The sequence below is a fragment of the Chamaea fasciata genome, unplaced genomic scaffold (genome assembly GCF_029207755.1).
Source record: "Chamaea fasciata isolate MVZ Bird 193981 ecotype frontalis unplaced genomic scaffold, bChaFas1.0.hap1 SCAF_3, whole genome shotgun sequence".
Taxonomy (NCBI): Eukaryota; Metazoa; Chordata; class Aves; order Passeriformes; family Sylviidae; genus Chamaea; species Chamaea fasciata.
In genome coordinates this window covers 85,622,553-85,647,069 of record NW_027094088.1, presented here as the reverse complement: position 1 = coordinate 85,647,069, position 24,517 = coordinate 85,622,553, and the positions used below count along the sequence as shown (strand labels likewise).

The 24,517-nt window shown below is 34.2% G+C and overlaps 1 protein-coding gene across 6 annotated transcripts in view; it reads left to right on the top strand.

Moving 5' to 3' along the window:
• The window catches only part of ADGRB3 (adhesion G protein-coupled receptor B3), a 448,258-nt gene that overhangs the window by 256,740 nt on the left and 167,001 nt on the right, over positions 1 to 24,517 (top strand). For all 6 annotated transcript variants that reach the window (XM_066179725.1, XM_066179722.1, XM_066179723.1 and 3 more), the window contains 4 exons: positions 2,583 to 2,729; positions 3,464 to 3,539; positions 8,702 to 8,804; positions 14,719 to 14,762. In XM_066179725.1, the coding sequence (XP_066035822.1) occupies positions 2,583 to 2,729; positions 3,464 to 3,539; positions 8,702 to 8,804; positions 14,719 to 14,762 (370 nt within the window). The remainder of the gene's footprint in view (positions 1 to 2,582; positions 2,730 to 3,463; positions 3,540 to 8,701; positions 8,805 to 14,718; positions 14,763 to 24,517) is intronic.

Genomic DNA, 24,517 nt, shown 5'->3' with positions numbered 1-24,517 from the left:
AATTTATTAGGGTCTCTCTGCAGGGGAGGTCTCCCTGCCTTCAAGGGAGCTTCAACAGCTCCTACCAGTTTCATACCATCTGCAAACTTGCTTAGTATCTCTTCCAGTCCTGCTTCCAAGTAATTTCTGGAGTTGTTGACAAGAACATGCCTGAGGATGGAGCCCTGTGGAACCCTCTAGTGGCAGGTCAGCATCACCCTTTGTGCCTGACCTGTAAGCTAGTTGGCTCACCCATCCCATGATGCGTTTATCTAGCTGAATGCTGGACATTCTGTCCAGAAAGATTCTGTAAAAGACAGAATGTATCAAAAGCTTGACTGAAGTCCAAGAAGATCACATCTACTGGCTTCCCTTGATCAGCTAGGTGGGTTACCTTGTCATAAAATGAGATCAGGCTTGATAAGCAAGACTTTTGTTTGATTGTAAGTAAAAAAACTTTACTGAACCATGAATGGGAATGTATAGGATCACAGAATCACTTAAGTTGGAAAAGAGCTACAAGATCATTGAGTCCAACTGTAAACCCAACACTGCCCAATAAACACATATATTTATATTTATTCCATATAAGGCGTAAGTCATAGTTTTAGGTTTTATGCTTTGCTTTTGTTATTCATCACCTAAACAATAACAAATATTTTGGAATTTTTGGTTCTGAGTATTGTTTATGTGCTGTGATAAATGGCCCTATTTAAAATACAAGGAGACAGAGTGCAGAAAATACTATCCTAGACCCTCACCATTTATCCAGTCCTAAAGTGGTTTTCCGTTTTGCAGAGTGAATTCCATTGAACAACATTGATTTCCTATTTCAATAAAGGGAACTGTCATCCAAAAGGGGGATGAAATATTAAGGCTCTACTATCTAATTAGATGGATAGATAGAGAGATAGATGGATGCACAGATAAATACTGAGCAAATAAAAAAGCCGCCCAGTATTTTCTTATACAGGCTGTATTTAATTTTGAAAACTACATAAGCGTTAGTTTAATTTTATTTATCAGGAAGATAATTTTTTTAAATTTTAAGAACCATTGGAAAAAATCCATTTTTACATTGTTAATATATTCTGTATAACCATTGATTGCATGTGAAAGCATGCAATCCATTTTATGCCCCAGTAATTCTGAAACACCTGAACTCTATTCCCTCCACACCACCTGAAAATTCACAAAACTAAACATCCCCTCAGTGCTGGGAATGGATTTTCCAATTGCAGCCTGGAAGGGATTGTAACTACCATTATAAAGCCCTGATAATATTTTTATAATGGAAAGTCTGAAACAACCTCAAGTACCGCCTCATTAATGTGATTCTGTAATACATAACCAGTCTAATTTTTTAAAAAAGAGTCAGTTAGTAAGGAATATATTTGTAGAGTTAATTTTTTTAACTTCTTAATTTTAGTCTTCTCTTGGATTTGAATTACAGTTTTCTTTTAAATAAAAACTTCTGATGAGACATCTAATGGTTTTCTACATTTATTTTCCCATTCTGCTTGTTTTTACAGCTGACCCCCATTGTATTTATGTTTAACCCCCTTGCAGAGTCCTTGCAGTGAAATCATTATGCAGATCAAAGTATAGTCCTGATATCCAAACTCTTCTAACTACATTAGCCTCTGCATAAATTGATTAGGAAGGGCATTGCACAGGAAATGGCTATCAACATGGCGTACATTAAGAATCAGGCTAGGTTCTAAATCTGGTGTTTGTCAACTCTCTGAATGTATGCAAATGCTTGCAGTTCTTTCAATTCCTTTAAAGTAGTTTGAGTCTTACTAGACACTGACTGTGTTGCCATGGAGTTGTACTTAGATTTCACAGCAAAGCTGAAACTGGTTTTCAGGTGATAGTTGAGTTAGAAAACGGGGGGAAAAAAAACAGAATGAGTAAACCAAATTCCAAATTCACTATTATTAGACTTGACACCTATTTCTTCTGCCTTGATATATCTATTATAGATATAATACTTACGTTGATTGGGTGTTGGGGTTTTTTAGGTGGAAAAAATATAATTAAGAATTCAGAATGGAGATTATTCTTTCAAGGAAAAGAAATTAGGTGCTATACTGCTTTACTTTGTGTGCAAACAACAAGGTCTTTTAATATGTTAATCTCCTTAATGGATCTATCTTTAAATTTTGCCTGTATAAAGGATAAAAGTTCTTTTGTTGTTTCATTAGCCTGTATCTAGAAGTTATGTTTCCCAAACCAATTTTAAGTATCCTCTTACTTTTATTGTCACATTTGATCATTTTAGAATTTTCTCTGAAGACACAACAATGTCTTTATGTGTGAATTTCAGGGTATAAACTGGTACATTCAATAATCCTTGTTAAGAAATTTAATCAGAATCTGGATGAAAAATGTTATGATCAATGCCACACAATTAATCCATAGTAGAACTGCATAATAAACAGAAGATTATGCTTTCTGAGCCACTTAATGCCCTGTGAATTCCTGCTTTACTTGAAATGTGTCATTTAAAGTTTTGTTATTGCTGTACTGTTATCACTCTGATGCTTTTACAGATGAAACACAATTTTAAATTTTTATGATTTTATGATTTCTTTTGCTAGTGGCTAGCATTCAGAAGCTTCCTGCTGCATCTGTTTTAACTGACATCAATTTCCCCATGAAAGGAAGAAAAGGAATGGTTGATTGGGCACGAAACTCAGAAGACAGGGTTGTCATCCCAAAAAATATCTTCACTCCTATGTCAACAGGTAAAAAAGCATATCAGTATGTTAATTTTCTATTAGCTTTATCCAGGCAACTCTGAATCTGTCTGATGGGATCACTGTATAATATGGGAGTGGTTGTTTTATTCCTCTTAAAAAGCAATACAGTACCCATAAGTTTATACTAGAGAGAAATGAATGGGCTTAATTTCAGCACCTTGAACAAAAAGTGCTGCAGAAATCCTAGACAATATTTTCTGCACCAAAGAAACAATGCTTTACTTAGTTATTGTGCACGAGATTTAATCTGTTTGATATGAGGTGAGCTGAAGAGCAGCTTTGCTGAACCCCCTGAAGCTGCTGTGTTCCAGCAGGCAGAGCCATTCCAACAGAACTCTTACCAAAGGAACCTCAGCAGGCAAATTACCCTAACTCCATGTACAATTTATAAATATCATTGCAGTGCAGATCTCTGACATTAGAGAATTTACTCTACAGCCAATCTTTGAAAATGCTTAATTTTAAATGTAAATGAACTAGAATGAATGTCAGCATACAATGATGGATTTTTTGAAAATGTGGTTTTTGGTGGTTTGGATCTTTTGATATGCTCCTGACAGTGCTACATTTTTATGACAGACTTCTAGGAGATAATTCAAAATCATGATGTTTGTTTAAAATAAAACTTGTATTGCAAAGATAAATGATATTCAGACATTTTTATAATGATTAAAGCTTGGGAAAGAGAGTTTTAAAATATTTTTCCTTACTCTTTTCAGATCTAGATGAATCAACTGTATTTGTGCTTGGAGCAGTGCTGTACAAAAATTTAGAACTCATTTTACCCACTTTGAGGTAAGAAATCTCATAAATACAATATGCATTGAACTATTTCAGGATAATAAATATACTGTAAGTCAGAATAAAAGCAGAAAGTCAAGACTATTTGCATATTAGTACCCCATGCAGCACTACAGGCTGAGGCAGGGTGGCTGGAAACCTGCCAGGTGGAAAAGGACTTGGGAGTGTTGGTCAACAGCAGGCTGAGCATGAGCCATCAGTGTTCCCAGGTGATATTGTGGCCTCTATCAGCAACAATCTGACCAGCAGGACCAGGGCAGTGATTGTCTACTTGTACTCTGACTCGCTCCTTGATGAGACCCTATTTCAAATCCTGTGCCCAGTTCTGGGCCCCTCACTACAAGAAGGACATTGGGGTGCTGGAGCGAGTCCAGAGAAGGGCAACAGAGCTAGTGAACTCCCATAGGCAACTAGCAATAGGACAAGAGGAAAAGGCCTCAAGCTCTGCCATGGGAGGTTCAGGAAGAATTTCTTCACTGAAAGGGTGCTTAAGCATTGGAATGGGCTTTCCAGGGAGATATTGGAGTCCCCAGCCCTGGATGTATTCAAGAAATGACTGGATGGGGCACTTAGTGCTATGGTCTAGTTGGCTAGGTGGTGACCAATCAAAAGATGGACTTGGTGATCTTAGGTGTCTTTTCCAGCCTAGGTGATTTGGTGATTTTGTAATTTGAAATCGGAAAAAAAGCTGCAGCTGTGGTTGGCCCTGAATTTGTTATTATACTCTATGAAAATAAGAACTGACATGCAGATTTTAAAGTGATCTTTATTATGGTCTGTTTTATCACTTTGTACTTTTTTGGGTACATGAATGAAAGTTTCTATATATTCCACTGCATTTGGAAAAGGTTTATTCAAGTTTGCTTGCATTTTACAATGAAAAAATGTCATTTTACACAAGTTTATATTAATTATTCTTTATACTAATCTTGCTTAACTAATAAATATTATCATAATAATCATATTAGTGCTGAACACAATGAAATGCTTCACTGCATTGCTGTTGTCTATGGAACAAACACTGTAAGATGCGAAGGAACATAACATCATCTATTTTTTATATGATGCCTAGAAGTGCACAACAAAGGAATTAAAAAGACATTCTGGATAAGTATCTCATGTGATGATTTTCTAAGTAAAATGGCAGTTAAATATATATCAAGGGTGAGAATAAAGATAAACAAAAATTAAGCCAAGGTAAAATAAGTAAAATGATGTCATGATTGAGTTTGAAGGCCACATCATTTACACCTGATGACCTAATAATAAAGGTGATTTCTACCAGCTGCAGTTAGATATCTAGAAAGCTTTACCAGTTGCTATGTGGTTTCAGTTCCTGGCTTTACAGGAGTTAGGTATAAAGAAAATATTTGGTTGTAGTTTCCAGAAGAATAAAGGTGACATGCGTTCTAATACATACCTAAATTTTATCACTAGGAGGTATGCAAACTTCTGCATCATCATAAAGAACTGCTTTAAAAAAAATAAACTAACAAAAAAATCAGAGTATATCTTTAGGGGAAGTCTTTTAAAGTACCTAACCACAGAATCCCAATCTGGTACACCACAGGTGTTCTGTGAGTAAAATGAAGATTTCATCATCTAGGGCAGCCTATACAATATATTTCACAAAACCCAAAATTAGCTGCATTTTACCATATGTGTTTGATTTTTTGGTTTTACTGGCATAGAGTCTATTGGAAGTAAGTAGACACCCTGTGAGATGGGAACTTGTAACTGCATTAATATAGAAGTTTTTGGACTTGTGTTTAATCCTACTGGTATATGTACATTCAGAGAATTTTGCCATGAGTGTTTAAACGAGAGTTTAGGGGGGAAAAAAAAGAAAAGATTCTTTCGCATAAAAATAGAAGAATGGGTTTTTTTCCATGCACAAGTAAATAAACTTCATCTGATTCTATTTCCTAATATATTTTGCTGCACTGCACTGTTTTTGTAATGTCTTACAGATTTTTAATAGTAGATATTGAAATATCAAATATTTTCAGAACTCTAGACTGGGTATTATTTTCATAGCTCTTGCACCCCTGAGCACACTTATGTTATTGTTAAGTTCACAGAAAATTGATTCTCAGTACAATACTCATCTAAAAGATATTATCTATAATTTCTCTCTTGAGCACTCTGAAGGAATACATTGCATATTGCCATAATGTAAGGTAGTTTTTAACTTTTCCTTTAAGAAATAAGAACAGATAAATAATCAATGATTTTGCTGAATCAAACTTTATTTCCCATCACGTAAACAGCCACCATAGATTTCCTGTTAAAATTTTCTTCGCTGAAATGTTCTCTTTCCCCATTTGAAACATTGTTCCTAACTCCAAACTTCAGGTGCTGTACAACCAAAAAGGCCCTTAAATTTCTTTGGGTCAGTTTTGTTAGACTAAGGATGTACCTCAGAAAGGCTTGTATTGCATCACATTACAGATTTAGCATCTCTAATTTTTCTGGAATGCATACAACTTTTACATATTGATCTATAATTTCGATCATGCTGTCTTGAGATAGCAACATGCCTTATTCATAACTTCATTTTTCTTGAGTAACATGAATTCATTTTAAAAAGAGAAGAAAACATGAATTTTATACCACATAGGATCAATATGATTTCCCTTATAAAAGAATACCCGCAAAATTTATACCCTGGTAGGAAAACAGCTTAATAAAATAACTCTCTTGTATTAATATCATTATTATTTCAGGTGAGAAAAAAGCTCTAGAACAGCAGCTCTGAAATAATTTCTTGAGTTTTTACTCCATTACTTTGCTATTTTGAATCTTCAAGGATTTATTCAGCCATAGTCTCCAAAAAATTTAATAGATTGTTTTTGAATAATTTATTTCAAAACTTATCCCTGATGAGCATCTTTCTGGACAGTCAGCAGAGCACCATCCTGTAAAACTTCATTTCTCATTAAAGTTGAATTTTAGATTATTTTTGATGAAGGAGAAGTTGCTAATGGTGAAGTCACTCTCCACTATAAAAAAGCTGTAAGATAATGCACTTTCCCAATGTCCAAGAAAATTTTGTAAAAGCTGATTATTTAAATTTCTGGATAAGTGTTCTCAAAACTAGGCTGTTAAAAAAAAAATCTTCAACAGAGATCGGAACAGCACTGCACCTGTGGTTTTGAGAATTTTTTAAGTTTTCAAATTTGTTTTAACTACAAAGCTTTGAGCTTTAATTTAGAGGCATCATAATATGCTATGTGAGTTTAGAATATACTTGAAAGATTGTATTCTTCCAGGGGCTGTCCAAGCAGTTAAATATGAAATATGCAAGTAAGCACTCAGCCAAGACAGGACAGCAATGAGGGATGCAGTTTTCATTTCACAGTGATATCTGCAGTTATATTTATTTTCCTGTGAAACAGTCTGCTAGGGGCTCTTGAGAATGTAAGTGGATTAGTAGAGTTTTAATGAGACTGAGGTAAAATGAATGTGCTGAAGTTACAAACTAGGCACTTGAATGTTCTTTTAGATCTCGCCCAAGAACTGTCAGAACTGCACCAAAATGAGAAAGACCAAGGAAAACTTTTTCAAACACAAAGAATGACTGTAAAAGAGTACTGAAGTAGCAGTATTAACAATATTCTGCATGAATTTCTAAAATTGTCATAATCTCTGAATAGGTAGTAAGTGCCATTTTCACTAGTCACGATGTGTTAGAGAAATCAAGTTTTTTTTATTTATTTGGAGTTTTATTTGGTTTGGGGCAGGTTGGCTCTTTTTTAATATAACAGATATTCAGCTAATGTAATTCTACAGAATGCACTGAAAATTAGCTAAACATTAAATTTTAGCCTGATAGATATATTTTTCTCAAGAGTGTGTGAGACTTTAAAGTGCAAACAAAGGGAAGAAATAGGAATTAAGTAAAATAGAAAGTCAGTTCCATTATATTTTAATTTTGTGATTTGGCTGAGTAGAATTGGACTAGAACTGATATCTTGCCCCAGAAGTACAATTTCATTCCTTGTGCTGAATGAAATGCCTGCTGAGCTGAATTTCTGTTACTGTAGCCATGGCAATTCCTGTTTCAATGATCCAGCAAAATGGAATTCTCTCCTAAACACAAACTCCCTAGAGAGAAGAAGCAATTAAACACCAACAGAAGCAAAAGAATATTTATAGTGTCTATTATAATTACACCTAAACTGTTTAGTTTATTCTTTGATTACATCCTTTGATAACATTCTTTGATTACATTCCTGTGAGGTGTGGAAAGCAGCATTACACACAAAGTAAATACCATAATGATCACTAGAACAGTAAGGCTGGTAACTGATGGTCATTCTAAACTTGATGGGGTCATAAGAAGCAAGGATCTCAGACATGAACGTGTCAACATGTCTTTATGCCTGTATTAGCATAACCTTGGCATTACTAGGCCTGTCCTATAAAGGTTGCTATGATACATAGTGATCCACATTTTACATGAAAAAAGAAATTGATGATGAATCAGAAAAATGGACAGAAAGTTATTATTCTGTATAACCTGGTACAATAATGTAAGACCAAATCTAATGTCATGGAGAAAAAAATCCATCGGTTTTTACAGGATTTCAGTCAGGGTACAATTGTAGTTTAAAGTCTTAAAAGTATTTAGATGATGAAGTTGCCCACTCATTTACCAAATACAGTTTTTTTAGAATTGGAAACAGGTATGTTTTTTCACAAGCACAGAATGAACAGAACTGTACAGTCCTTCATTGCACTCATCCATCTTCACAATCCTACTGTTAAAAGTCAGAAAAAAACCCCAGCACAGCACTTTGAAAGAAAAATTACTGTCTTTTATAAAACATATCTAGTGGGTCTATGTTGAAAGAAGTAGATGAGATATACTCAAACATGCATAGAGTGTATTTGTCATCAATGCATTCTTCTAATTAATAAATACTACTTTAAGGAATTGCACTCCTGCATGATTGGTGGTTTTCAGTCTTCAACATGTTGAGTACAGTTGGAAATAAATGTTTTCACCACTTTCAAACAAATTATATTCTCCCTTAATATTTGTCAACTAAAGTCACAGAAGAAAATACCTGATGAAATCTTTAAATGTAATATTAGAAGTCTCATTTAACCTTATAAACACTTAAATTTACCATTTTTGCATTTTCTTACAGGAATTTTACAGTTGTCAATTCAAAAATCATTGTTGTTACTATACGACCTGAACCTAAAACTACAGATTCTTTCTTGGAGATAGAACTGGCCCACCTGTCTAATGTAAGTACAAAGATAACTGATGTGCTTTTACAAGAGTATTTGCCAGATCACATGAGGGAAAAAAGTGGTGTTGTTTTAAATATAAGGTAATAAAACACAGTTTAACTTCTGAAATTTAAGGCCAGGAACAGTGTAACAATCTTTGAAAGGACTGTGTACTTATTTCATGCGTGCATATAAACAAAACACAATTAATTGTTCTTTTGTGAATGTCGAGGGGTTTTGTTAAACGGCAATTTCTAATGAATAGTCTCCATTAAATGCTTTCATGATTACAATTGAAAATGTATTATTGTATTGACTACTTAACCTTTTGCTCCCTGCATAGGCCATAGAGCTACAATCATTCTTCAGGCCCTTTTTTCCTTTCTTTCATTGTTTTATAGAAGCCAGTTTTTACTTAACCCATTGGAGCAGACTTCAAAAATGCTCTGGTTCCAATTTAGCTTACAGTCCTCATAAATGCTTGAGACTCTTTGTGCAATCATTTAAGTTCTATACTTTTCAGCCTTTAATCTCACATTAAAATGTTATAAATATGAAAAAATGGACTTTATTTTCAAATATATGATTTTTTTTTCTTTCTGTTTTTAGCAGTCTCCCAGCACTCACAGGGAGAATAAAATATATCTTTCATGGAAAATTTTTGTCATATACAATATTGGGAAAATAATGTTGAATAACAAGCATGGGGGTAATTTGTGTGAAGGCACAATGTATAAACTCTCTCTGTTTATGTTATTAAGAGCTAGAGTTTGCTTTGAATAGTCATAAAGAGTCAGTTAGAAGGGACAGTTACTCAAGCTTTTGAAAATTGTATTGTTATGCAAGAATCTTTAAAGCCACAATTTTTAACTTCAAAACAGTTACTCAAGTCGTCATATAGATACAATTCAGCTAGAGAAGTTCCAAATATTTCAGTCAGTAGCAAAATTGAAGTAGTGAATCTGGTAAAAAGTATGAAGAAAACTTTTTTAACTCTAGATCTTTCATTAACATTTTACTCAAGTTTGAAAAAACTATTTTGCCATCAGTGGTCATTATGACCTGCCATTCAGCTTCCAGAAAAATACCAATGCAAAGAACATCCCAGTGAAAGTTTGGCAGAAAAAAAGGAACAGAGGAACATAAACAGAGCTGACTCCTTACCTTTCAAAACATTAAAAGTGTATTGATGAAGAATTGATTTGATTTGTATTGATGAAGAGTTGATTTGGGGTTTTATGGGCCTCTGTCTCAATTTATTGATAAGATGGTTTAAGACATGTAGATTTCATTTTCTGTTTTGTTTTATTTTCTTTCAAACCTAAATTACGCTATATATATTGGGAGAAAATCTCAGTCTTTGACATAACTTTTGTTTCCGTCAGATATTTCACTAAAAATATTACAAAGTATTAATGAAGTATACACAAATTAATCCTGTATATCAGGGAAAAAATCAATCACCTCTCAAACAGAATACATACATTGATTATACTAAGATCATTATTTGGAAGAATTTATGGTAATTATCAAGGCTAGATTTTATATTCTATTATTTTAACAATGATTGGGGGGGCTAGTACACAAATTGCAGAATATGACATTTATATTTTGAAACTGAAATCACTACTTGCAAAAGTAACAGGTAAGGTGGCACGTGGGATAAAAGGTAAGAAAAAAATTCTCATTAATTTGGTCACATGCAAGAAAAGAAGTTTTTAAATGATGTAAGAAAATAATACTAGCAAGCAATATATCAGAATTGAAAATATTTCTAGACCAAACAGAAGCTAATAAAACAAGCGCAACGCAGGCAAGACTAAACTAATAAAAGGTTGAACTGCTAACCCCAGAAGATGAGATTCTACAAAATACTTAGAAAAGGCTTTCTTTTTCATTTTTTTTATTTGTCCCTTTGATTAATTTACAGAGCAAGGTTTTGCCAAGTTTGAAAAACTTGGAAATTAAACTTCATTGTTACAAAAGATCAGATTAGAGATGCTGATTGTCACCTTGCTTTGGCAACCTTTCAGTAACAGAATATTAATTAATATTGTATGAGCTTGTGTCTTGACAAAGCAAACAGGAAATAACCTTTCCAATACATATCAGATAATTTCTCTTTTTTTGGTTCAGTTTTTGTCCTACAATATAATCCAGAGAAGCATCAAGTGCTTGGATAAAATTTTCATACATACTATAATTACGTAGGATCTCAATCCACCTAAATACACAAGTTGGATTGGCAGATACAATGACAATATATTGCTCCAGAAAATCTGTGAATACAAATCAGTTATATAATTTTAATATATTTAAACATTTGGTCATTTGTGTTCAAGACTTAGCCTTCATAATGGAACTTTGGTTTAAAGAAATAAGGCTGTAGATGCACAGAAGTTATATTTTGTAAATTTGAGTATTCGTTTAGACTAAATCTACCCCTTTGCTTTAATTTTCTCAGCTGAAAATAAGGATTTTTTTCTATTATGATATATTACCATAGAATGAGCTTTATGTACATACAGCAAGATAAAACCATTGTTAATAAATCTTTAATATTTGAACATTATATTTTAATGGCTCACAGATTAAACATTATGTCAGTTAAATAGATTAATTACTAAAGAGAAAATAAAATATGTTCTCTTTCATCTGATTTTTAATGTCTCAGTGTTATATTTATTCTTTCTAAACCTTTGTTCTTACAAATGCTGTTCATTTATTCAGAACAGTTTGTTTGCAAATTGATTTAATGATGACATTTTAAGCATTTTGTAGAGCATGCCTACTAGTGTATAGGAGTATATCCACACATTTGTTTTTTCTCTCTCATCTGCTGACTAAATAAAGTAGATAAGATGAAAAAAGGTTGGCAAATGGAGCATTTAAAATGAGTTAATATAGCTAATTAAAATCAGGCTTAAAATACCAATTTATTGAAAATTTATAACAATTTCTTCATTTTTTACCCATTTTATTAATAAAACTGGAGGATAATCTTTTGGAGGAAGTGCAAACCACAATTGCATGTGCTGTTTGAAATATATTGCATGGTATTTGGATTTGTAGATAAATACAAATATAACAGAGAGCTGACCAGCTAACCAGCTGATCAGTTGGTTAGAGCATTGTGGTAATAGCAAATAGCACCAAGGTTGTGGGTTCAGTCCCCATATTGCCATTCACTTAAGAGCTGGGCTTCATGATCCTTGTGGATCCATTTAAATTCAGAATATTCTGTGATCTGTGTTTTAGAGAACATGATATTTGGTCTTATAAAATGTGAACATGTAGAGGAATATGGTCAGATTTTTCCAGTAGTTTGATTAAAGGGACACCAAAGCAATCTTTTTTAAAAAAATGCACAACTCAAACAGAATCCTATTTGCCCTAGAGAGAATATGAACTCTTACCTTCTGACAGCACAGAAGTTTACTCCAGGGCCACTAGAATAGCAAGCCAGCAGTAGCAGAGGACATGAAGCTCTCAATGCAACTGAAAACCCTGGCTACAAAACACAGTTGGCACTGTGCTGGATAGCTGTCAAAGTTGCCAATCACATCTCCAAAGTTCAGTTTTAGATGCCAGACAGAAATATATACACATACACACTCACACACATATGCCCATTTTTGAGATATCCAAGTAATGTTCTGTAGTATATAAACCAATGCTAGAGCAGTTGTAAACACTAATGAACACAGAAGCTGCTTCCTAGGCTTCAGCTGAGTAATTAGCTGGTAAGAGCACTGCCCTCAGAGAGCTGTGGCTGTTGGAGGCAGCTCTACAACAGCAGTGCAACATTGCCAAGAGGTACCCCAGAAAGGCTGTGAAAAAGAGAGCAACAGATTAAAGGCAAAGAAGCAAATACAGAAACAATACAGAAACCACTCTTTGTGGTCCCAGCCGTGCTTGAAGGGTATTTGATCAAGTATCAAAGGAGGAAGAAGTTCTGAAAGGGTGCTGTGCCCTTGCAAGCTGCCACTTCTGCTGGAACAAACCCTCCCACGAGACTTTCTTGTGGACCAGGAGAAATATTTATCCTGCTTCCCACGTTTCTGCCTAATCTCTCATTAGTGACTGCAAGAGCCAAACAAACTCTTTTCATTTGAATACATTTCAAAGAGAGCAAACTGTTTGATCTGACAGCAATTTTATCGTGTTTCAGTTTTCTGCAAAGGTTTTTAATTCTGCTTATTTTGTAGATTTCTTTATAATGGACTTTTTTTTTTTTCTGAAAGTGTTATTGTATTTATTCTATTTGCATTGTGGGAATAGCAAGCATAAACTCTATGATGTCCACTGCTGGGAAAGACAAGTCTCAGATCTGAGAGATGTAAAGCCTTATTATGATGCAGCGATAGAAGTACTTTTTTAATATGCATATAGCTGTATCAGATGTATCAGAATTAAAACCTTCTTCACCTAGTCTTACTATACAAATTAATAGTCTTTATAAAATTACATTTTAAATAAAATTTAATTCTTCACTATTTTTTTTTGTTCCTAATTCTTATCTTTCTGTCTCTTAGTCCACAATGTACCTGAAAGTTCCTGGCAAGTGATCCAGGACCTGTTCTCCAAATCTCAATTGGCCTATTATCCACTGCTTTGTCCTGTGCCCTCTTCCCCTTCCTCTTCGTTATATTATAAATACTTCAGGAGATGGAGCATCCTTTATTTATGTTTGTACAGTTCTATGTAAATATAAAGTGCCATAAGTATATGCTGGTTTTAAATATTTATACTCATAAAATTCTATGCAGTCAGCAAAATACTGCAGTTGAGGTTCAGAAATTCCCTAAATGCCTCTCTCAAAAGCATCTGCAGAAAGACCTTTTTTATCTTTGACAAAGAGGTAGTGGACTAATTTAAATATTTAATATATTTTTACTTTACAGGTTGCCATGTTTTTTCTATAAATAAATCATTTTTGAGAATACAATATTAAGGTGTGCTTTTTTAATATGAAAGTACCTTTATATCTACTGCATCCACTGTGCTAGCACTGTTCACTAGCACTGACATCAAAAAACAATGAACTCCACCTGTTTATTTAAATCACTTATGATTTTTAAATATATATATTTATTCTATATTTTATATAATTTTTATGTAATTCTGACTCCTGGGAACATCTAATGCTTATGGTCAACAGGAATATAGTTTAGTGGTTTTAAGTACTTCTAAGTTAATCTGAGTGAATTTCAATTTTGTCTCTACACTTCCTAGGCAACAAAATAAACATGAATAATTTTATAGATTTTTTGATATCCCAAAAAGTTCTCCATGGTTCAGTGATTTCCAATAAAAACATAGGTACCCAATCTGTTCTAAATCAAATCAGAAATCTTCCGTGGACTTTGAAGAGATGGGAACCAGTATTGTAAAACTCAACCAGAAAAAAAAAAATATATATATATATATATATATACAAAAACCTCTGCTGATTTAGGACCTAATTGAAAAAACCCTTGGACACTGAATGTGGAGTCTGTGAATCTGAAATCCCAACCTCAAGACATTTTGCCAAACATATGCTTAATTTTTTTAAAGCCATTGCTGATTTTGACATCCAAGTTCTCAAGGGGTGTTAAGTTCTTCCTCTAAAAGCACCAGAAATGTTCGGTCAAGTCTCTTAAAAGGTTAACTATTATCTCATGTCTTTCTTCCACTAGGATATACCAAATAGACAACTTTATGCTTTCCTTATTTAAGCCGAGAATGCACGTATACTCTGATGTGAGGTTCAAGTGCCTTCAAAATATCCTGTAAGAATTAACTGTAAGCTTTTCTCGTTTCAGTGGCATCAGTTCAGCAGAGTACTAGGATGATCTTGTAGGAGGAGACTGAAATAATTTTTTAGGTCAAGCATGACAGATATTTTTTTACAGGTAACTAATAGGTCTGTTTGTTTCCTTCTTAGGGCACATTGAATCCCTACTGTGTGCTGTGGGATGATTCAAGAATGTAAGTGACAGATGTTTGCTTCTATTGCTATAGCTCAAATATTACAAAGTACCTAACAATATTTAAATAGTTGGTCAGTAAATGGGTTAATACAAGGGCAGAGAAAGTGAACCTTTGACAGAGTGGAAGTACTGGATTCTCCAGTCACTTGGCTTCATTTTTGCAGATACATAAACTGAAATATTACAAATTCTCACCAGAAAGAGACTCCTCACATAGTAATTTTAATCTGCTTTTTCAAGATTAAAATGAGAATGGCTAAGAACTGTAGTTCCTTCATGGTAGTTGCTGGGCAACAAGCAAGTGGTTAAATGATAACTAAGGAAGACTCCCATTTCTGTTACTGCAGGGAGAAATACAATTTCAACTGTGATCCCCACAGCAATCTTCATTTTAGTTAGTTCAAATTTTCATTTAAATTTCTTAAAATAATACCTGTATACTAAGCAGTGAAATCTTACTATTAGTCTTCTACATTTTTTACTGTTTCCCATTTATAGCAAAAAAAAAAGTGTTGCTGTAAGAAAGCAAACTGGCAAAATCCAGTTGTGGTTTAAAATTAATCCCAAATTTATGCAGTTGTAATTTGCTGCATTAATCTTTCACAGGAAATCTCCCATTAAAGTCAAGGTAAACTTTGCATCAATGCAGATTGTTTCAAGAAGGATCCCTATATGGTTGCTGTGTTATTTTTTTTTAAAGATGATGTTGTACTGATGATCCTGGCATATAATATATGTCTTATAATACATATCTACAGTGTTAGAAATTACATGATTTTTGTGATATTGTGAGTGCTTTTATCCTTTAGCTTGGACTTACATCAGCACACTGATGACTGAGAAACAACAGTATAATACAGAAATGTGAAACTTTGGACATGATACTAGAAATATTTCCAAATACATGTAGAACCATGGTCTGTGTCTCTGCAAAAGAATTATAATACCATTATTTGGTAACATCACAGTATTCAATTTCCATGAAATCTGTGGAGTGAAGTATATGAAAGACCTCATATTATGCATTATTAGGAGCACATAAAATGCAGAAGATTTGGAACAGGTTCTTTGTTTTCTCTTCACAGTATTTTGCTTATACAGAAGTGGTACAGTGCTTTGTTTATAATTTTTTGTATAGGTTACTTTCAGTACTGTATATTTAGAGCACATGCTCTGATTTCACTGTTCCAGTCCAGATTATCAATAGCACGTCTGAGTGTAATTAGACTACTAAAAAACCACAACACCTTTTTTTTGGCGGCATATTTAATAATGTAATTAAAAGATTTTATTCAGGTATTTGGGATGAATGTGTGAAGAAGTCACAAACAAATGCGTTTTGTGCTTGCCACTTGTTTTGCATTTCTCTTAGTGTATTTTATGGAGAAGTTCAGTGCTATGGATAAATACTTCATTCAATATGCTTCAGAATCTAGATTGAAAAGTAAACTTTTGAAAAACCTAAAATTTACATAAAGCTTACATTAAATAATCTGAGGTTTTTGCAGGAGAAACATGCACTTTTGTGTTCTGAAGAATATCTTTTCTAGGCATATTATTTAATAGTAGCTATTGAATATGTTAGAAAAAGTAAAGACTGGGGCTGTTCTTGGAGGTGTGTCCATTTTTAAAAGTGTTATGAGCCCTGAAATATTCCCAATAAGATGTGATGCAGCAAGGTCTGCATGGACACCACTGTTATTTGTTTTGCACATGTATGTGTGATATTTTTTGAGAATGTGACATTATCTCTTATCAGAATGTGCAATAGCAAGAGCAAACTCCTACTTTTTTTCTCCATTCCTGTGGAGAGTACCTCTACTGTTAGCTTATTCAAAATTTATTTTCCTATTTTTTCTTATTTCGTTTCTTTTTCGTTTGGACCATTTTATTTGTAGTTGTATTTGGTCAGAAATATTTCAGACTTTTTCCTCTGACATTGTGAGTTTTAAATTCTGAAAGCTCTATAATGCTGAGTCAGTTTCTATCATTTATAAATCTAAGCAAAAAAAATATGTAGAGGACTATACAATTGGTTAGGTGCTCATGATTATGTTCAGTTCTTGGTGGCTTGGTTTTCTTTTATTTTTCTACTTTTTCTAAGTCTCGGGAATTAGTTATCTTCAGCAGCCGGCAATTGGATTTGATGGATTAATAGCCCAATTCACATTGCAAATCCTACAGAGCTGTGATGTACTCATGTCCTTCCAAACTGGATAATTTTTGCATAACCAGGACTTGGCAAGCATTTTGGAATAAATCCAGCAAAAAGTAGTCTGCTTTAGTTGAGGGTGCTTAACTAATCAATAGTCTGTCATGAGTCAGGTGTTTTAAATTAAGTGGTTTTCAGATGAAAACTGTGTTTGCTTTTACCGTTGGTATCCAGCCAGCAGCAACCTCTAATGGGCTTTTCCACCTTTTTAGCCACTTCTCCCACACCTTTATCTGCATTGGAAATTCACATTTGGTAAATGATACTCCTTCCACTGATCTTGTCAGTTTAATACTTCTCAAGCAACAAGGAAAGCTTTGTCTACCTGGATTTTGGACATGCTTTTCAGGCGATTAATCAATGATAGCAGTTCTCTGACTTCCATCCTTGAAGAAAGTTCTGGATCTCTGTGCTGTTTAATCACACCTGATCATGAAGGTTTTCCTACTGCCATTGGTATCTGTGACAATTTGATCATCCTAACTTCGGTAAAAGCAGTTTTAATCCATTTTTTCTATGAGATTTGGGGAGTCTTGCCTCTGACTATGTTTCATAAGGTTTCCCATTTATCAAGCTGGCAGCCTTGTGCCCTTTACTGTAGGCATCTGGTTAAATATGTGTACAATATCAAGACAGTGGAACTAAAGAACAAAATAATAGGTCACGTATTAAACTCAGTCCAATAATGCAACATTTTATTTCAGTCTATTATCCCAAAATTTAGAGTGCATCTTTCTGTGGTGATTGAAACCAGGCTTTTTTTTTCTGGTGCTTCCTTTGATACTTCCAGATTCCCTACACAAAGCTGGTAGCATAAGTTGTGTGTAAGTGGTGATTTTTCCCCCTCAGAAATGAGTGATAACTTCACCTACTCATTTCAGAAAATATATCAGATGTTGCCTTCAGTAAAATGTTAGGATACTGAATGCTTCTCTGTCTAGTTCATAGGGAAATTCTTGCAATATTTTTACTTAACATTCTAAGGAGAAACAATTCAGTTCCTTAAACCAACCAACTAACCAACCAAAAATTCAGAATTGTGTCTTTTCTCTTTGCATTATCTAGTGGGAGAAAACAATTTCCGTTGTCAGAAATGGTTTGTGATACATTAGTTCAGGTGTCATAGTCCACAAAAAGAAGGAAAAGGAGTTGGTCAGGTACTAGCACTGACTTTCCTACCCCACAAAAGTGATTTTAAAGATTTTAAGATGAAACAAAACTTGAAAGCTTTTCTTTTGTCCTTCCTAGTTTTCTGGAAAGGAAAACAAGAAAGGATAGGGAGACAGGAAAAAAACAGTCTCAATCAACAGTTGGGTCACCTGTCCTGGTTGTGTCTCCTCCCAGCCTCCCAAACACTCCCAGCCTCCTCACCAGCATGGCAGCATGAAAAGCAGCAAAGGCCTTGGCTCAATGTAAGCCCTGCTCAGCAATAACAAAAACATCTCTATAATTAATCACCCCTGTGTTCAGCAAAAATCAAAAACATAACCCCATGCTAGCCACTGTGAAGGCAATTTATCCCAGTCTAAAGGGGCACAATGGATCTCTAGCATCTATGAAAGTTTGGCCTGACAAAATCAGTTATTTGTCTTAGAGGAAGGACCCAGCCCCTGAAATTTTGAACCAGGGTGCAGGATTCAATACACAGTAGGAGGCTGGAAAGGTAGGCGCACACTACTGAATGGGGCAAGTACTGCCCTGACATGCAGTCCTCAGCTTTGCAGTGAGGGCATGGAAGGTGGGGTGAATGTGTTGGGCCACAGAGAGGAAGTGATATCTCGCATGGGAATTTCCAGAGTCACCAACTGATTAGCAAAATAGTGCAGCTGATGTTTGTTCTTTCAGAAGTGTGTTGGACATAATGTGGGCATATGTGTTCTTCACAGGACAGAGTCAGTTGTTGCAGGTGTGCTGCACATCTGTATGCGGTGTAACACATCTCACAGCACTGAGTAAGGAAAGGGTCTTAGTATTCTGAAGCTCTCTCTGCCAGTTGCTGCGGAAGGATGTTATAACAGTATGACAGCGTTCTATATGACCATATGTGTGTTCATAATAGTTTGTACCTGCTGACTATACAGTTGGAAAAAGTACAATGCAATTAGCTGAAATTTTTAATATTGCAAGAATTTTGACCTGGTGCAGTTTTAGGTTAGAACAAGTGGTACATCTGCTCTATTTTTTTCCCCCTATTGCTTTACAAGTTTCCATGGGCAGTGGCTTACATTTTCTACCCTTAAGCTGTATGAAACTATGAATATCCATGTTTGCAAAATCATAAAATGCATACATTTATATAACTTTACGATTATACTCTAGACATATTGTAGCATCCTCCATTAGAGAGGGGTAAAAAAAGTTTACAAATTCTTTTTTTTTTAATTATGCCCTACAGCTTTTAATTATTTTTCTTCTATTGTCCCTGGATACAAGTCTGGAGAACTAGTCCATTAAAGGAATTCTTCAGTACAAATAAACAAGAGTCTACCAGTTAGTTGTAATTTTCTCCAGCTCAGCTTTAAAATACAAACTTGTGTACATGCCAACAAAGAACTTATGCATTTTGTTGCCCAGTGGCAAAATTGACAGGGAACACTGCTCTACTATGTCTCTCTCCTCTCCACTTTGATTTTTAAAGCTAGCACAATGAACCATTAAAGGTTTGGGTTTTCTTTTTTCTTTTTTTGTCCTAGCCTTGCAAACCTTTGAAAATGTGCTCAAGAAAACTCTTTATAACTTTCGTCAAAATGTGTCAAACTAATCATCAAATCATTAGAATACCCTAAGTCAGAATTTTCTTCTGAAAATATTAATAGTAACATCTCCTTACTTTATATTACTTCACAGTCATATTTCTTTTGTCCCCAGAAAGATATTGCGGTAATTGAATGACAGTAAATATAGTTTGGCAGTACATGCCAGATAAAGCTTTGCTTCTTCCATTGACTGCAGTCAGTCGTGTTGGTCCAGTCTTACAGTCAGGCTTTACTTCTGGCACTGTTTTCAAGGGAGAACATTTTCTTTCCATGTTAGTTTCTATGCTTATGTTCGTTAACGAACTTAAATGCCTCCTGGAATGCCTATTTTTATGAAGAACTTTCCATAGTGGTACCTGTGTAATAGGACACTACACATTGTATTCCTGATAGTCCTGCATAAGGACTTGGAAGACTTTACAGAATCATGTTCTTTTTCATTAAAACAGTATGGAATGAAAAACCTGATACAAACTCCTTTGCAGACAACTAAAAAGCTTTGACTGATTTGAATCAGATCAGATCCAGTGGAGAACCATGCAAGCCATGCAAGACCTAAATTTAAAAATTTTTAAATTCACAAACTGCTAAGATTATACTGTAATGCATAAAATTAATTCTGAAATATTGTACAATATAAATGGAGTTTCTTTATGTTGAAAAAGAGACATTCTTTGCTTAAGTCATACACAAAATGAATCAGTATATATGGGAGGAATTTATAATTTAGTACTTTTTTTATAACACTGCTCTTCACTAACACCTACACGGCCATGATCAGAGCTTACATGGCGTGCTGAGACTTATAACAAAAAAAAAGAAATCAAATTAATTTCTGCTAATAAGTTCACTTTAATTTTTACTGGGTGATTAATCAACTCCATTTGTTGAGAACTCAATTGCTATTTATTGCTGTTATGTAAATGTAGATTTTCACAAACTAAAAATAGTGGTTTCTTGTAATATCAGTCAATTTAAATTCTGGAATGTAACTAAAAAGAACCAGTGATTGTATCTTCATAATCTAATTTAAAGATTATAATTAGACTTCTGACAGATTTTTCGTGTATAATGAGGACAAAAGATAATTGAATTTTGAATAAACTTCACTACAGAATAAACTTCACTACAGAAAACAATCAATCATTATTTGGTTTTGTATCTAGGCTTCCACAAAAATTCATGGATCTTACTAAGTCAAATAAAATGCTATTGTTTTTTTTCTTAACAAAACTTCACCAAGGAATGCAACAGACAGGACCTGGTAGTCCAGCGTGGGGCTGGCCTTGGACTGACTTATAGGAGAAAACAGTGTTTACTAAATAGAATACACCTTGCAAAAGTACAAAATAGCACAATTTCCACTGCAAAAGTTTAGCGACCTTTCTCATTTATGTCATGCACCTCATAAAGGTTTTCACACCCGCAAATTTAAAAGCAATTTAACACAGAAGTTCATGCCATCCTCCTGGTTTACAGCTAAGGAAAACTAGAACATGATGAAACTCTAACTCTACCAGGGTTTAATGAGTGAACTTGGATGAAGTTCAAGTTCACTCATTAAACCCTGGTAGAGTTAGAGTTCCAAATTCCTGATCCTAAGTGACAATGTTCCAGATTCCTGATCCTAAGTGACAATGTTCCCTAGCTGTTTTCAAAGCCAGTATCATTCTCTTGCCATGAAGCAGATCTCTGAAGTATAAATAGTTTTATAATGATATTTCTCTTTCTTTTTCTCATTCATTCTGATGATCTCATGACTGTTGTCTGTTTTGGAGAATTTGGCTTTGTTTGTCCAACAAAAGTAGTGCAGAAGCACTAAAGGTCCTTGTATTATGCCATCGTTAAATAAAAATAAAATCTGCTTGTGCCACCAAAGAAGTTGAATAATCTGGGGAATATTTGCTTGTCCATGTGAGAAGAGCTGTGCACTGTTCCTTTGAAAATAGGGGTACATGTCATGTGCATAAAATTTCTTGTAAATAAATCATATTGTTTGTTTCTTTTAAATTTATTTGCAGTCAGTACAAAAAAAACCCAAACCAACAAAACAGAGCTACAACTGGTATAAATATAACTAGTTTTAGTAATATGATAAGGAGAATGTAATACAATATATTACAATGTATTTTTTAGCACTTGTGGAGTGTAGGTTTGCTTCTTTACTTGAAAATGTGTACATCTAATTCTCCTTAATTAATAAGCATTCCCTCTGATAAATCAAACATAATGTAATTCATTGAAGTCTGGTCTGTCTTACTACAAGTGTTTTTTTGGCAAAAATGACCTCAAATAAATATTTGAAATTGTGTTTTGAAATTTATCTTAGAGGTCATTTTCCAACTCTAGCAGTTGTTCTTGAATTGTCAACATTGAAATTGCATCTCTGCCTGATAAAACTGTAAAACTACATCAAAACCAATCAAACACATGTCCAGTGTAAATCTGCCATATGTTATCAATCTTTATCACAAACATACATGCTCTAATGCTGTATCACCATCTCACTGACCTCTCAGGTTTCTTTACACGTAATTAATCATTTGCTGAATCTCTGAGCCAAAGTTGAGCAAGGTGAGCAGGTTCAGTTAAATCTCTTCCTGGACCAGTCACTAGAGGGAAGCAAAGACCTTCACGTGCCTGTTCATGACGTCAATCACTGTATGTCCTAACTAACAAAATCTGGTCAGTATTCAATCTAAAAATTTTGAAAAGGCTTATTTGGTGAAAAATAACCCTTTTGAAATATTTATATTTATTTTTATATTTATATTTATATTTATACTTATACTTATATTTATACTTATATTTATACTTATATTTATATTTCTGTATGGTTTGTTTCCAGAGGCCATTGTCATTAAAATGTAGTTATTTTTGTGAGTCATGTTTTCAGAATTTGAATCTAGACAAGAAATTCAGTGCAGATGAATAAAGAAGAATGGTTTAAGACTTTCAGGCTTTGAAGTGTCCCAATATTCAGGAAAATATATTGAAATATTAGTAAAGTAGTATCTATGCACTTGCATCTTGTTGCAAAATCTAAGAGAAAATCTACCATTTTCTTGATATCTTTTTGTTGATTCTCCTTTAGTTATCCATGCTTCCATTCCATTTTTTTTTTGTGTGTGTGGTACTTAAAATCTCATCCTGTATCAGCAGTTTTTTGGTGTATATCAGATAAACAGATCAAAGGAACATCAAGTCATTAAATAAGACTACTTCATCATGCACTCTCTCTCAGCACAGAGAAAGCATAACGTGTGTATGTATCAACTCATATTTATCTTACAATTTATGACAGATTATACATGGAGGAGGTTTACCCCATACCATATTTTTACTGTACTTAATTCAAACCAGTTCTACTTCGTGAGGATGCAACTCAACTTATCATTCCTTCCCATGAACTAGGCTGGTTTAATTCCTTTAAAACAGAAGCACTCAAGGGCAATGTTGCATTTGATAAAAAATGGCATTTGATTAAAGGAATATATCTGATATAAATTGAATTGAAATGACCAGAAACAAGGATAAAAATGTTTGTAGGTTTATCACTTAAAATTCTAAATTATTTAAAGATTGCAGGGACAATATTTGTATAACTTATCACTTCACTTGAATAGAAGATCTTTTATTAAGCTTAAGATATGCAGGGTGGCCAGATCTTAATGAGAATAATACATATGTATATCAGGATTTAAGCGAGTTTAAATGGAAGGTAATATGCTAGATGAAGAGCTCCAAGCAAAGCAATTTCACTGAAAAACCAAAACTGTTGTGTTGAATAGCTACTAGATTATGGCTAAATAGATTTTTAGCTGAAAGCATGGTGTAGTTGTGATGGTTTTTTAATATTATCATCATCTTCTCTGATAATGTTGAGTAAGAGAAATTTCTTGTATAGCTAGTTAACTAAATGTAATATACATTCAAGTGCATGTGCTGGGGATAACATTCTGCAATCGTGCTATTATTCAAAGTAATGGAGTATATAATATAATTCTAAATTTCACAGGCTATAGTTATAATTTTTGATACTCATGTTATCCTAATGATGCAATTTCTAGTGGCTGTCTTCTCTGTTCTATCTACCCATAACTGTGTAAGCAAAGCAAAATATCTCTGCATATATCAAAAACATTCATCAAAATGCCATAATGTGACTGTCAGTTCATGACTTAATGTGAATATGATCCTGATGTCAAGTTTACTAATAGATCCTTAGAAGGCCTAGGCTTAAAACCGGATTTGGAAAATAGAACCAGAATCACACCACAGGTATTGACACAAATCCAGGAGTCATTCCAGCAACATGAATGGCAATAATTATGGGATAGCATGTTGTCTTGGTTTAGATAGACAGGTATCTGCCAGGGAGGGTTGGACTCTCCCTTAAAATGTAAGCCCCTCCCCCCTTTTTCCAAATTATCATAAATTTGCAATTAAAAGGCTGTCAGGCAAAGATTTTGGGAATAGGTATAGCAGTTCTTTACTAGGGATATAAAAATACAGATGTTGTAGTACAGAAGAATAAGCAAACAAATAAACAAACAAGAAATCCTAGAAAACTCTGACAGAGTCAGAAATACAACTTGACACCCTGTTGGTCAGGGTGTTGGAAGCAGTCTAAAGTAAGCCCTCCTGGAGTGGCAGATGTGGTTCTGTTGGAGTAGAGATGGTCCCGTTGAAGAAAAAAGGGGTCCAGTAATGGTGAGACGGGTCGGGTCTTCCTCCAGGGATCCGGTGGAAAAACTGGATCCCTAGTGAGACTGTGGCTCCTTT